The following is a 14,554-nucleotide window of genomic DNA, read 5'->3' as shown; positions in this document are numbered from 1 at the left end:
GGTTCGATTCTAGCCAAGGGCATGCACCTCAGTTGCAGGCTCCAACCCCAGCCCCACACTGGGTCACATTCGGGAGGGAGGCAATCAATCAATGTGTCTCTCTCCCATCAATGCTTCTCCCTCTCTCTCCCCACCCTCTCTTCCTCTCTCTGTGAAAAGCAATGGAAAAAAAAAATCCTCAGGCGAGGATTAAAAAAAAAGATATCTTCCAAAGCACAAGAACAATATTTACTTATTTCTTAAAGATAGAATAAAACTCATTCTACTTTGCAGTTACGATCTGAGTGCATTGGCACTCTTTTATAAATGTAAGATATAGTATGAGATCTTTGTGATCTTATTTTTTCTTATGTCTTGAAACAGTTATTTTTGTCTCCCTAGGAATTATTTTATCGTTACTCATCAATTATTTCCAACTATGCTGAAAAATAATAAGAAAACTGAAGAATGATGGAATTACCAAGAAAGATGGGGCAATAGTATAATAAATCATCAGTATTTTATCCCGCTGTTCTCTTAATTCATTGCCTAAAGTATTATATCATTTTTCAAGAAGATATAAAAGAAAACTGGAGACACCATCTTTGTGGTCTGCTTTTAGTTTCATTTGATACAACTGAAAAGTCTGAATTTTTCTTTTTATTCCTATAATGGCAAAGAGAGGTGGAGGAAAGGTTTCATAATTATTACATAATTATTTCATAATGATTACAGATCAGAAGGTTAATGTAGCACTCTAGAATATAAGCAAGTGTTGATGGTGAAATTAGGTAAGAGAAATCGTAGCCTATGAATCTTTAGATAATGATATCCTAGATGATTTTCAACAAATTAAGACTATGTTTTTAAGGTAAAAGAGGAAATATGGTATTTTCATCGAGTTAGTCACTCAACCAGATGGACTTGATTATACAACATTTTATGACAAGAGTCTAAACCTTCCTATTTCCCTAAGGAGACATATGGCAATATTCTTTAATCTTTCAGATTTTAAAAATTTAATAAAGTTTTATTTTTCAAAGCGAACAGCTGGTGGGACCTGTTGTTCATGCATCTTCACCAGCAGCTGGGGCGTCCCCACCCTTGGTGTTTCTGGGATAAATTACTTGAGCTCTGTGCTTGGAAACTAGTTTAATGGGTCCTTTTCTAAGAACCTCTTGAAGGGCTGCCCTGGCCCGGGAACTGGGGGCCTTCAGTCTCTCAGAGACAACAGCTGGGGTTATAGTAATCCTATAGTTGGGGACGTCCTTACAGAGTTTGTCCTATGTGGCTTTGTCAAACAAGACTGGGTCATTGAGCTCGTCCCCAACTTCGTCTTTGGACCACTTCTTCTTTTTGGCTTTGCCCCCCGGATTTGTTCACTGGGTCTTTGTCTTTTTCTGGATGACTTTCTGGCGTCTTTCTTCTTGTCATCCTTCGGCTGCAGAGGGAAACTTGGAGAGTAGCGGCTACCACTGCAGCCTCGGTCAGATGCCGGACAAAAAGAGTGATCGTTTAGATTTTTGCCACCAAAATTTACTTGAAGTGGTTTGTGAATGGTTGAATGTCGAAGGCAGGTGTGGATACAAAGAGGAAATAGGTGATGTAGAAATAAAAATATGAATTGGATTGAAGATTTTAAATTACGTTTATCAATCTGAAAATGAAAATGTTTTGCAATTATGGAGCAAAGAAGATGGCTGTACTCTCCTCAGCAAAATTATGAGCCACCAAAGCCTTCACAGGTATTATGCTTTGCTGATGCAAATACAAACAGAAGAACCATGAAGAATGATAAGCTGACCAATTAGAGATACATTTGAAATCTGGAATCAGTTTACATGATCAATATGTTCCAGGTTCATGACATTTGATAAGCAGATGGTTTTAATAAAAGCTTAGTGCCTATTTCAGGTATGTTGTCTTTAAAACTAGGTAAATATAGAATAAAATTTTAGGTTTATTATATTTAAATTCTTATGAACAGTTCTTAGAAAGCTGTTTTTCACGATGTGCGGTAGTCAGCCTCCCAGGTGGCTCCCACTGATCCCCGCCTCCTGGTCTTCATCCCGTATGTGTTCCCCCTCCACGTCATACCGGGCTTGGTCTGTGTGATCAATACAATATGGCAAAAGCGATGGCCTGTCACTCCTGAGATCAGCTCGTAAAAGACTGGCTTCCATCTTGGGCTCTCTCATTGATCACTTGCTCTGGGGGGCAGCCAGCTATCCTGTTGTGAGGACCCACGTGGAGAGAACTGAGGTATCCGGCCCGCAGCCAGTGAGGAACTGGGCCCTGCTAACAACCACGTGGGCGAGATTGAAAGTGGGTCTCCCAGCCACAGGGGACGGTAATCCTGGCTGATAGGCTGACTGCAGCTAGAACTGGATACATAACTTACGGGGTCCAGGGCAAAGCAGAAATGGGGGAGGCTCCTTGTTAAAAAATTATCAGCAGGGGATTAAGCCAAATGCGGGACTGTTCCTGACTGCACCGGTTGCATGCCCAGGAAGCTGGCCCTGGCTGCAACCTCACGAGGGACCCTGAGCCAGAGCCACCCAGCCAAGCCAGTCCCAGAGTCCTGGTCCATAGAAACTGTGAGATAATGTTTGTTGTTTTAAGTTTTTGGAGTAATTTTTTGTGTAGCAATAGATAACGAATACACTACCCCTTTATTCCTGCTTCTGTAAGTTATTTGTAAAATGACTTAAAAACATAAAATGAGTCTGTCAGACCCAGATGGTAAATAGTCATAACTATTTTTCCTGGCCTACTGAGAGCTAATGGGATAAGAATTCTGTAATCTCCCAAAATGTCAGTTTCTTTCTTAATAAAATGGGGACAATAGGCATCTACCTCACACAGTAAACGCCAGAGTGTGTTTAAGGTCTGCATATTTGGCATTTGCTAAGCCCTCCTGGTTACTACTACTGCTATTACCTAGCTAGTCTCAAATTTAGTTCCACGTTCTCTCCTGCCGCAGTGCCTTTGCATATGCTGTTTGCCATCCCCAGAATGCTTTCCCCCTGCTCTTCGTTCAGCTTAAACCTCACATTCTCAGGAAAGCTGACCCTCCAGATTGAATTAGGTATCTTTTTAATGACTCCCAAAACACCTATACATCTTTGCAGTACTGTGGATGCTTGTAATTAGTGGATTATTAATATTTAGTTGCTTAGCATCTGTCTTCCCACTAAACTGTAAGCTCTTTGAGGTCAGTCGCCTTCTCCCTTTGTTCTTATTGTATACCCAGTTCCTAGTGCAATACTAGGTACACAGTAGGGATGCAATGAAATTTGTTTGACTGGCTGCTTTGTCTCTGTGCCAATGGATTAGGACCAAGCAGTGATGATTTATAATGGAATCTTAAACCCTAGTCTGAAAGAGTTCCTTGTAACCGTGCCTTCTTGGGAGTACCCAACTGTGGTGATTATGGGCCTAAGGACCTGGAAAAGGCTCTTTGCCTCACGGGCTCCAATGTAAACAATACAGACCAATGAAGTAAGCAAATGAAAATTAAAGCAGGTGAATTGAGGAAAACTCACACACATGGAAATAGGAGTTAACCTTCAGTAATACACAAAATAGCATGTGCAAATATAGCATATGCCTCTGATTCCTAAAACTAATAGATTTAAGACAATGCCAAAACTTTTGATGTGTGTGCAAAATTTAAGGACCACCCTTGATAAGGCTAACCTTTGTGGTTAAGCCTCAGTTCTTCATCTGTATAATGGGACTAATAATACTGACCTCAGAGGCTGGGCCTAAGAATGTGAGATCACGTAGGGAAAGTGCTTAGCAAATAGTTCAGCTGTTAGTAACATAAGGTAGATTGGGTTCACGTGAGTTATGTAATCTCCCAAAATCTCAGTCTCTTTCTTAGTAAAATGGGGACAATAGGCACCTACCTTGCAGAGTAAATGCCAGACTGTGTGTTTAAGATCTGCATATTTGGCCCTCCTGGTTACTACTACTACTATTATTATTAATTTTGGAAACCAGGCCACAGTAAAGTAACCAAGTGAAAAGAGAGAATCTCCTGGAGGTCTAAGAGGGGAAAGAAATAGAAACACAAATACAGATGATCACCAAGAATATTTTCACAAAGATTTGCGTTATTCTTGGTGATCATAATTGACTGCTGATCTCTTTAAGGGGCTCCTTTCTTGCCACCCTGGCACCACGTGGCTTGAGCTTCGTCCCAGTATTTTCTTGGTTCGTCCCACTTGAAGGTGTCTAAAAGAGGGAAATACCAGAAGTAAATTTTTGTGGCATCAATAGTCTGGGTAAAAATAGAACTACCATGCGATCCAGCAATTCCACTTCTGGTATTTATCTGAAGAAAACCAAAACACTAACTTGAAAAGATATCTGCACCCATGTTCTTTGCAGCATTATTTACAATAATCAAGATGTGGAAACTACCTCAGTGTCCACTGATGGATGAATGGATTAAAAAATATGGCATACATATACAATAAAATATTATTCAGCAGTTAAATTAGGAGGTCTTGCCATTTGTAACAACATGGATGGGCCTTGAGAGCATTATGCTAAGTGAAATAAGTCAGACAGAGAAAGACAGATACAGTACAATTTCACTGATATGTAGATTCTAAAAATAAAACAAAACAAAATAAACTGGGCTCATATAGAGAACAAATTGATGGCTATGAGAGGTGGGGGTGGAGGTGGGCAAAATGGGTGAAGGGGGTCAAAAAGTACAAACTTCCAGTTTATAAGATGAATAAACTCTGGGATGAAATGTACAGTGCAGTGACTATATAGTTAACAATTCTGTTAACAATTCTATATATTTGAAAGTTGCTAGGAGAGTAGATCTTAAAAGTTCTCATCACAAGAAAAAAATTGTAACTAGGAGGTGACAGATGTTAACTAGACTTATTGTGGCAATCATTTCACAATATATACAAATATCAAATCATCACGTTGTACCCCTTGGGCTAATACAATGTTATATGTCAATTCATCTAAAAAGAAAGAGTCTGGGTGTCTGGCCCCAAGACCATTAATATTTTTGAGCATGAGGGAGCTGGACATGCAGAGCTAGAGGGAAGTCACAACTGAACCCTCCAGACTCTGTTGCATTGTCCATGGTTCTTTTGCTTGGCAGCTCAAGCTATCATAATGATGAGAGCCCCTACTGCTAGCTGTCCCCAGTATTTTATTCTTCCTTAGTAACGCAAACCCTGATTTTTAGCTGGGCACCTTTGGCCACCTCAAGTTAAGACTTTATTTTTTTTTCAGCCTTCTTTGTAGGTAGACGTGGTCATATGACTACACTTTAGCTAGTAGGTAAAATGAATTGTGACTTCTGGGAAGTGTTCTTAAAGATAGAGGCATGCTCTTCTTTTACTCTTTCCTCCCTGTTGACTGGAAAACAGATGTGATGGCTAGAGCTTAGCAGCCACCTTGAACCATGAGGTAGACGCTGCTTATTAAGAATGACAGAGTGATACTAGGACCCTGGGTTAGAAGGAGCTACCGTATACTTTGAAGGAAGTTTGTGTACAAAAGAGAGAAATAAGCTTCTAAATTGTTTAAGTCACTATAATTATTTTTGTGATGCGTACTTTTCATCTTTATTGAGGTATAATTGACAAATAAAATTGTGAGATATTTAAAGTGTATAATATGGTTTGATATGTGTATACATTGTGAAAGGATTCCTCCGATGAATTAACACATCCATCACCTCACACACTTACCTTTCGTGTGATGTGTGTGAGTTGTCATGTATATTTAGATTTTAAGGATTGACCTGGTAAGGTTAACTTCTATGAGTCAACCTCATTTGCATAATGGGACTAATAATACTTACCCCAGTCTAATGCTAAGTGTTATTCGCAAGTTAGTCATAAATCCAGAAACAGAACTCAGGAATCTTGGTGTCCCAGGCTTCTGAGCTCAGCAGTTTATTTGAAAAGAGTTCTGGACCTTAGACATAACTCACCATTTTCTGTTGGTTGCTGTTGTCACAAGTGACATAAACATAAGTCAAGGTATATTTATATTCTAGAAGCACCTTTCTCCAAAGCTCCCTTCCAGATCTACCTTCTCCATGAGACCTTCCCTGCCATTAGGTCTGTAGTGGGTCCCTGCTCTCTGAGCCCCTACAACACATCTCAGGCTTTGCTCTCAAATATAGTCTCTAAGTATCTGTCCGCTCTGTGTCTTAAATTAGATGGTGACCTCTCAGAGGGCAGGGTGTGCATCCAAAGATCCCTCACAATGATGAGCATGTGCTGGACACAGAAGGAGATGCATTGAAGTGCTTGTTAAAATGAATGTAAAGGTTTTATTCTGAACATGAGACAAGGCACGCTTCCTCTGGATTATACAGAAACACAGATTTATTTGAAACGGGCATTCCTAGCTAGTACTAAATATTTGAGGCCCTCAGGCCTTAATATGGGATACAAAGTATTATTTTTCTTCTACTGAAATATCGCCTTGCAAATAGAAGTCCCACAGGACCAGGGGTATGGCTGAAACTGGACAGACCAGATGCCCAGATAGTTGGAGTTATTCATAAGTTTGGCCTCCAGGGAAAGAAGGAACTTGTCACTTTCACTCTTTGCTTGGACCAGAAGACGGAGCCTGGCAGAGAGACACTGTTTGGGACTAATAGTTCTCTGGAATTTCTAACCTTCTTTGGACTTGGGAGGATTTGGGAGAAGAAAATGCATCATTTGAATGATGGCCATGGTTACGGCAGGCCCTGCATGCCAACCAGAGGGAAAGAAAATACTTGCTGAGCAAAGTAACTGGAAAGCAGTTGCTCATATTTTAAACTAAGCTACATGGTTGCAATCCAGCATAATGTAGACTTTTGGACCAGCGACCACTTGGAAATATGCTTTCTGGCTGGAACGTAGCATGTGGTGTTATGGATGGAAAGGACTATTGCAATGCCTTTTCCCTGGGCATTTGGTGCTGCCAGATACTGGGGGCCATCTCAAGCATATTTACGTACAGTGCCAACAGATTTCTCAATAATTCCAGCAACAGAAAGAAGTTGACCAGCTTGATTGGGGTGCATATAACCAGGTAGTAGAGTCAGGACAAACCTGTCAGGCTGCTGAGCCCAGTGGTAACATTTCCATCCTGCAGAGCCCTCAGTGGGTAAACACTTGGGTGGGCACATGGAAATTGATGTAAGTGCTGCATGAGGCACAGTAGTACTGGACAAGTGTCACAAGCCTAGCTCGGTAAATTCCCAGGATGCCAGATCGCAAGGGCTGTTTCCAGAAGGGCTGACCCTTGCTGTTTCCATGCTCTTACCCTGGAGCTCAGAGAAGTCTCAGTTCCCTTGCAGGCCACGGAAGAAATTCCCAAGGAGCACATAGGTAATGTCTAACCCTATGGCTTTTAAGATGGGACATTGCAATCATCACATGACAGAGGCAGAATTAGCCTCTGAAAACCTGAGCTTGAATCTCAAATGCCATTTACCAGCCAAATGAGGCCAGGCAAGTCACAACCCCATGGAGTATCCATTTACTTCCTGCGAAGTTGAATCTATGTACTACTTGCCAGATGGTGATATTTCTAACTTAACCATTCTAAGGGCTTTATATACTCCATCTTTAAAAAAAATCCTGACAACAAACCATGAGATGGATGGTATTTTTATCCCCATTTTACAGAGGAGAAAATTGGATCCCAAAGTTAAGTGACTTGTGCAAGGTTATACCACTAGGTGGCAGACCCAGGATTTGAACCCATCCTGTCTAGCTCCAGAGAGCTGGTCTGACCCGCACTGTTTCCCAGCAGAGGAAGTTAGTTCTCTTAGAGCTGTTCTTCATTTTTTGTTTGGAGAACTACAAGTACTTTATTAGTGTTTCGGCATCAAGTTCAGGCTTTTTAATGTGAGGGTGATGGGGAGAGTTGAAGCCTTTTAAGCAGGGAGTGATACATTCAGGTTTGCTCTTTGGAAGAATGACTGGCTACAGAGTAGAGGCTGGATGGGGTGGGCAAGGGGAGTGGGCAAAACTAAATACGGGAGTTGGGTGGGAAGCTTGTTCATACAATCCGGGAGGGAAGTCCTAGGGGAGCAGAGCTAACCTTTGTCAGGGCCTCCTGGGCACAGACAAGGAGGAGTTTAAGTGCTTCTAGTCTGGCTGGGGAAAATAATTTATCCTCATGAAGTGGGTGGTCCATACCAATGGGAGTAAACTCTAAGGGTTGTGCTCCACACAAGAGGAGAAACCATGGCTCTCCTGGGTGAATGCTCTGGTTTGGAGCTGGTGTGATGCTGGGGCTGGTCCCAAGATGGCTCTCTGGGGACCACCCTGGGTAGAACCTTCCAACATCCACAGGACCCTTTTGCTGCACTGTCCTATCCAAGTGGGTCCGGCACCCAGGAGAGGCCTCCCCTCCCTTCTCTGACCTATCTCTGGGATCTTTGCCCTCACAGACTCCCTCTCACCCACCAGGAGACCAGGGCCCCTTTGACCCCCTCATCCAGTTCTCTTAGGCCACAGAGAGGCTGCCCCTTGGCCCTGCAGTTCAAGGCAGGGGCCCAGATCCACCCACAAGGCCACAGGTGGGCCATTATTCCCCACCCACAGGGCCCTCTGGTGGCAAGATGCCCGGCGGTGCTTCACCTCGTCTCTTGGACACTTCTCCTGGGGCAACCCCTCGCTGTGGTACGCGGGTGTCACCCTCTGGAAGCTGCCTTGAAAGAAGCGAGTGTGCCCACTCCCCACTCCCAACACCAGCGGTAACACCCTACCGGCTGGGGTCATCCGGTGACTTCCCAGTTCTTCTTGGTGTTGAAACAGCGAGTACGCAGGTTTCTGGGCGCCTCTGCGCCCCAGGTCCCTCATCAGAAAAACGGGCTAGGAGTAGTTTCCCTCTTTCATTGGGCCGTTGTGACAACCAAGCACTCGTGCTGAAACCTGCCCATGCTCGCGGCACTGTCAGCAGCGGGGTGGGCATTCTGGCGGCCGAGGCTGCTGCGGCTCTCCCAGGCTTCCTCGGACACCAGGGCGGACAGAAAGCGCCCCCTGGTCCCCGTCGCCGCGGGCGCCCGCGGCGGCCGAGCTGCCGGGCCGCTCTCCTCTGTGGGGTTGACCGCAAGCCGCCCCTCTTTCCTCTTTCCCATTGGCTTTCACCTGCTGCAGGGGCGGCTGCTACGGGCCTCTCGGACCGTCAATCAGGGCTGTGGGGCCCGGCCCCGCCCCCCTCGGGGGTTTATAACGGGAATTCCCATGGCCCAGGCTCTGGCATCCAACCTGCTGCCGCCGGGACCCGGCCCAGCCGAGCGACTGCGGCGCGCAGAGCACACGCTCGCTCGCACCCCAGCGCCCTCCTCCGCGGTTCATGACCGCGCGCTCCGCCCGCAGCCGCCGCCAGCCCGCGCCGCACCTCCGCCGCCCGCCGCCCGCCGCCGCCGGGGCCCCCGCGGGAAGGAAGGCAGCAAGGCAGGCGCGGCAGTGCGCCCGGCGGAGCCCGCGACCCCGGCCCGCAGCCCGCCGGCACCATGCAGCCCGCGCGCTGCGCCCGCCTGCTCACGCCCCACTTGCTGCTCGTGCTGGTGCAGCTGTCCCCGGCTCGCGGCCACCGCACCACGGGCCCCCGGGTAAGTGCGCCCCCAGCCGCGCGCCCACCTGCGGAGGAAGACGAGCGTCGCTCGCTCTAATCCTCAGGGGCGGGGAGAGGGGGAAGAGGGAGGTGTCAGACCTTGCCCCCCCCCATATTACCCAGTCCCCGCCGGGCTTGTTGGCAAAGTTGCTGAAATAAAAATTTCTCCCATTGTCTGTCTCCCACCCCCAATCCTTTCTTGCAGCAGCGACTCTGCCTACTCCCCATCCCCCCGAACTGTCACCGGCGGGTTTTCTCTCCCAGTCTCTTCTTCCAGGGCATTTTGCTCCAGGACCCTGCGAGGTGCCTCCTGCGCCCTCGAGGCCAGCCCTCCGCTCCAGCGGGGCTGCCTTGTGGTCTCACAGCGCCGGCTCCCGGGCGCTGGCGTTCTTGGCAGGCGGCGGGGGGCAGCGCTGCCTCCAGAGTTTTAGGTTACCCGCGAGCCACACAAGGACCTTGTGTTGTTGTTGTTTTAAAAAGCGATCGCTGCTCGTAAAACCCACAGCAGATAATTTTAATGCTCCCTCCTGCTGGGCACAGCCCCGGAGGAGGCTAGAGGTGGGGGGCTGTGGAGAGGTGGTAGAAAAGAGGTGTGCAGAGTGCAAGGGTCTCTTCCTCCGGTTGGGGCTGGGAGCTTGGTCTGATTGTTGAACCTTGGTCTGATTGGAGATTCTGAACGATATGAAACGTGCCAATTCTGTGCACAGGACAGGCTGTACAGGGCATTGTAAACTCTTCTGGAACCTACAGCATTGTGTTCACTTCTGGTCTAGATTATTGCCCCCCACCTCCCAAATTGGTGTATTGAAGAATTCCACTGCCTTAAAAATGTATTATTAAACCACCTCGTTGTTCATTTGACCAAACGTATTTAGACAATCTCTGGCCAAAAATTAGTTTGTGTCAGGGCGGTTGCCTCTCAGGGTAGCTGCTTGCCTCAATCTGCATCATGGGAGTCCATGAAATAGCTAGGATCTTTGTAAAAACAAGGTTGGTTCTTTAACCAACGTGTGCTTTCCTGGATATCCTTGGGCCTAGCCTCATTACCACCTGTTCACATTGCAGGTTCTTTCTTCATAGCTCTTGCTATATGAGAATCGTCTTTATAGCTGTCGTGTGGAGAGCAAAAGCCTTGCAAAGTTTGACGAGCTTTAATGACTGCCCAGATGCTGGCTGATTACATCCGAGCCCAGCTATCACTGTGAGATCAGATTTGCAGCCACTTAGGAAAGAAAAGTGTTTGTCCCCGTGTTGGGCCGGCCCTTGCTTTTATGACCAGATGTGCAACAGCAGCAGTTAAAGTGCCGCAGATTAGATCCAGGGCGTGTCATAAATCCTCGACAGCAGGCATTTCCAAAGCTGGGGCAAGTAAGGGCTCCGGGAGTGACTTTTATGGATGCAGTTGAGGATGCCTTTTAAATGAAGCTGCTTGGTTTGATATTAGGACTCGCAGCTCTTAAACTCTGAGGTCAGGAGAGCCATGGCATTCCCTCCAATAATTAGGAACAGTCAAGAAAGAGATGCAGACCAGAGCACCCCGACTGAAATCTGGATGCCCGCCCACATGAGAGGCCTGGAGACAAATGGTGGGGGGCTCGTTTGCTGCTGGGCATGTCTAACGTCTTAAGCCATATGGCTCTCCTTCCCTGACTCCTGAAATTGGAGGAAGCAACTTTTAGGGGAAAGCTAGGGGCTTCAGGGGAAAATAGGGGCATTGGTTAGGTTCCCCTTCAGCTTCTTCAGTTTTTAATTTGATAAAAGTGATAGAACATAAACGGGAACTGTAAATAGGTTTGTGTGTGTCCCAGCTGCACCCCCCCCCCCTGTGTGTGTGTGTGTGTGTGTGTGTGTTTAGAAAGTACCCAGGGGAAGTGCTGTCTTGAGCACGTGATTACCTGAGTGTATTTCTAGGCAACAAAAAGGCTACCACTTATGAGCACTTGGGCTAGGTATTTCCAGGATCGCTTATGCTTATAAGACTATTTTGCAAGTGAAACCCAGGGAGGCTAAACAGCTTGCTTGAAACACTAATGGTGCATTTGCAGCTCTGGGAGCCAAATCAGCTTATATGGATTTACACATTGTGTGCTTGCCACACCACCAAACAGCTGCAGGGAGTGTTCTTCAAACTAGGGATGCCTTCGCTGTTAAAGGAAGAGAGAGCTCAATGAGAAAACACTGAACCCAGATGCATCGGGGAGTCTGTAAGAAAATGTTAATAATAATGTTTTTAGATATCTGTATTGATGAAGGGTGATGTCTTTGAACTTCCACCTATTCCAAAGACTACCCTTTTCTTATGTGGCTTCTTGGTGGCCTGTGAAGTGTGGCTCTGATGGCGAGTGGCAGTGTCATAGGAGGAGCAGAAACATCTGGTGTATTGCAGTATTCCCTTGGGCACCTCCTTGGGTCTCTTCTCTTAATCTTTTGAGTGACAGAGGCTTAAGGATTGGCATCTTTTCCAGCTGGCTTTCTAGGAAACCGAGAGCATACCCTTTTGGTTTAACTTTATCTGGCTCACTAATTGAGCTCCCCTGAGGCCTAGACCCCAATCCTTGCCCCCTTATTCGCTTCCTGCCTTCATAAAATTCCTGACATTTGTTTGACTCTGGAAACCAGCGGTGATCAGGTATCAGATTGGAGGCTATTATATAGGAAGCACCTGAGTTTTTGGTTTCTCAGCTCTGAGCAGCATGGCTACCTGGGACATGGTCAGGATCCTTTTAACTACCAAGGAGGCAGCCATTTCTTTAATCCTGTACAATTTACTGAAAATGTTTCACGGGGAGGGCCTGGGGGAGGGCCTCTTCCAGGCTGATGGAGTCTGGCTGATGGTCAGGCCAAGCCAACTGCCTGTCTTTGTCTAATTCTCTGTCTGCCCTTGAAAGCCGGCAGCTGAGTGAGGACAGGGACTGAGCCCACCTTGTCTGTCGGTGTGTCCCCAGAGCTCTGCACAAGGGGATTGACTTCGTAGGTGTTTGTGGAATGAACAAATAAATACCAATCACACATGTTTCATAGTGATCCATGGGTACCGCTTTGTTGGTGTTTTAGCAGGACCAGGGGCAGGAAGTAGATTGAAGGAGTCTGAGAAATAGGAGAAAATAGGAAGGTCCATAAGTCTGAGTAAGATATTTGATTTTTTAATTGTTTTAAGTCTATTCTTTATTTGTCCTCTCTCATGACTGACTTGGTTCATCCTACAAAACCCAGCTCCAACTTCACCCTCTAGGAACTTTCCTACTGGTTGGAATCGATCACGCTCACCTCTTAACAACTCCTGTATCTGGTGCACGTGTGTTCTAACTTTTGCTAATCCTTCTACACTGAGCATCTTGAAATCGGGCCAGCATCTGCATCTTTTTAGCACTAACCGGCCCCTTCGGCACTTCATGCATGATCCTGTCTTGTTAAATGAACAAGCCCGAAAACCCTTGAGGGCAGAATAGAGATCTTATTGGTCACACTGCAAAGCATTCTGTAAATATTTATTGCAATGAATTGTAGTGTACAGTGATTTCTAAGCTGGACCCCCTGTTCTCATTTGAACCTGAAAATGGTTACTTACAAGTGATTTCTTTTCTCATTTTTAGGCTTTTGTTCTTTGTTTAAAAATAAGAGTGTGTGTTGGGGGGAGGAGAAGAAAAGAAGGTTTAGGGGAGGAGAGCAAGCAAACTGGGATGGGAAACAGGCTTTAGCTCCACCCTAAGCTTTTTTTTTTACCTTGCATTTGCCAAATGTGAAGCAGCTTCTAGATAGTTCCCTTCCACTTACTTGACCAACCCCCCTTGGGTCAGGACCAGGGTGGGTCCTTGTGTCTGCACAGATGCCTCTCTTATTATCTGCGTGCCTGACAACACACCGTCTTTTCCACATGGGGATTTATCTGAGATGCTACTCAGGTGTGAGGTCAAGAACTTGGTTTAAACATTTTGATAAAGGTGACATGTGAAATTTAAAGAAACCAAATTGAGGAGGACAGGAGGAGGAAACAATCATCTTAGAAACTCTAGGAAATGCAATCAAATGGAAAAAAACTTTGATGTTGTCTCATTACCTCCGAAAATTGAACATGTACGTTTCTATGGCCCAGCAATTCCACTCCTAGGTGTATATGCCCAAGAGAAACTCATGTCCACAATACCATGAGCCTGGAGAGAGTTCAGATGCCCATCAGTTGGCAGATGAATAAACTGTGATGTACTCACACAGTGGAGAATTAAACTCAGTCAAAACACCTGAACAACAGTGACAAGCAAAAATACAGACAAATCTTGGTGATATGATATTAAGTAAAAGAAATGCACTGAAAGATGCAGCACGGCAGCTTTTATAAACTTACAAAGAGCTAAAATTAAAGAAAACAACATTTAGGAAGACATATAGCTGCAATAAAACTATATAAAAAGAAAAGCAAAGTAATGATGGACACAGGATTTAGGGGGAAGTTAGGGTAAGGCAGGGGGATAAACTGGGGGGACATGACCAGTTTGTTAGTGTAAGTTAGTGTAAGTACTTCTTTTCGTGGGTGGGGGGATGAGTTTGAAGGTATTTGTCCATTAGTAAAGATCTAATAGCTGATTGAGTAAAAAATAAAAGTGGGCTCTGCATGTACCAATGTTGAGTGTGTCATGAACCAAAAATTATGATTAATTAAATTCTTTGCACTTCTGGTCCAACAGAAATTCCCCTCTGCCCCCTTTCCAGATGTGCATGTAGCTCCACCTAAAATACCACCTTGGGGAGTGATTATTGGCTTTGTTTCAACTCTTGGCCAGTTAGATACAGAGCAGGCCCAGGCCCTGGCATAAATGTCTACACCAGCTGGCCAAAGGGCTCACGTAAAGCTGAGCTAGCTGCGGGCAATCTTCCCTCTCCTTTGCTCAGGGGAATCAGCCCTGGACATCTGAGCACCCAGCCCTGCAGAGTAGAAAAGTTCACTAGCTGAGGCCTGGGTCAGAAG

At 45.7% G+C, this 14,554-nt stretch overlaps 1 protein-coding gene and 1 pseudogene across 1 annotated transcript in view; one reads left to right on the top strand and one right to left on the bottom strand.

The window, feature by feature from the left end:
* Positions 1-1,046: 1,046 nt before the first annotated feature.
* Positions 1,047-9,112, bottom strand: LOC107545647 (small ribosomal subunit protein eS25 pseudogene; annotated as a pseudogene).
* A 378-nt stretch (positions 9,113-9,490) lies between these two features.
* The window catches only part of SMOC1 (SPARC related modular calcium binding 1), a 134,775-nt gene continuing 129,711 nt past the window's right edge, over positions 9,491-14,554 (top strand). Inside the window, exon 1 of the mRNA XM_087819567.1 lies at positions 9,491-9,589. Coding sequence (XP_087675693.1) covers positions 9,491-9,589 — 99 coding nt within the window. The remainder of the gene's footprint in view (positions 9,590-14,554) is intronic.

This window comes from Miniopterus natalensis, chromosome 1, assembly GCF_054644295.1.
Source record: "Miniopterus natalensis isolate mMinNat1 chromosome 1, mMinNat1.hap1, whole genome shotgun sequence".
Lineage (NCBI taxonomy): Eukaryota > Metazoa > Chordata > Mammalia > Chiroptera > Miniopteridae > Miniopterus > Miniopterus natalensis.
The sequence above is the reverse complement of the archived record's forward strand: the minus strand, read 5'-3'. Positions and strand labels throughout refer to the sequence as shown.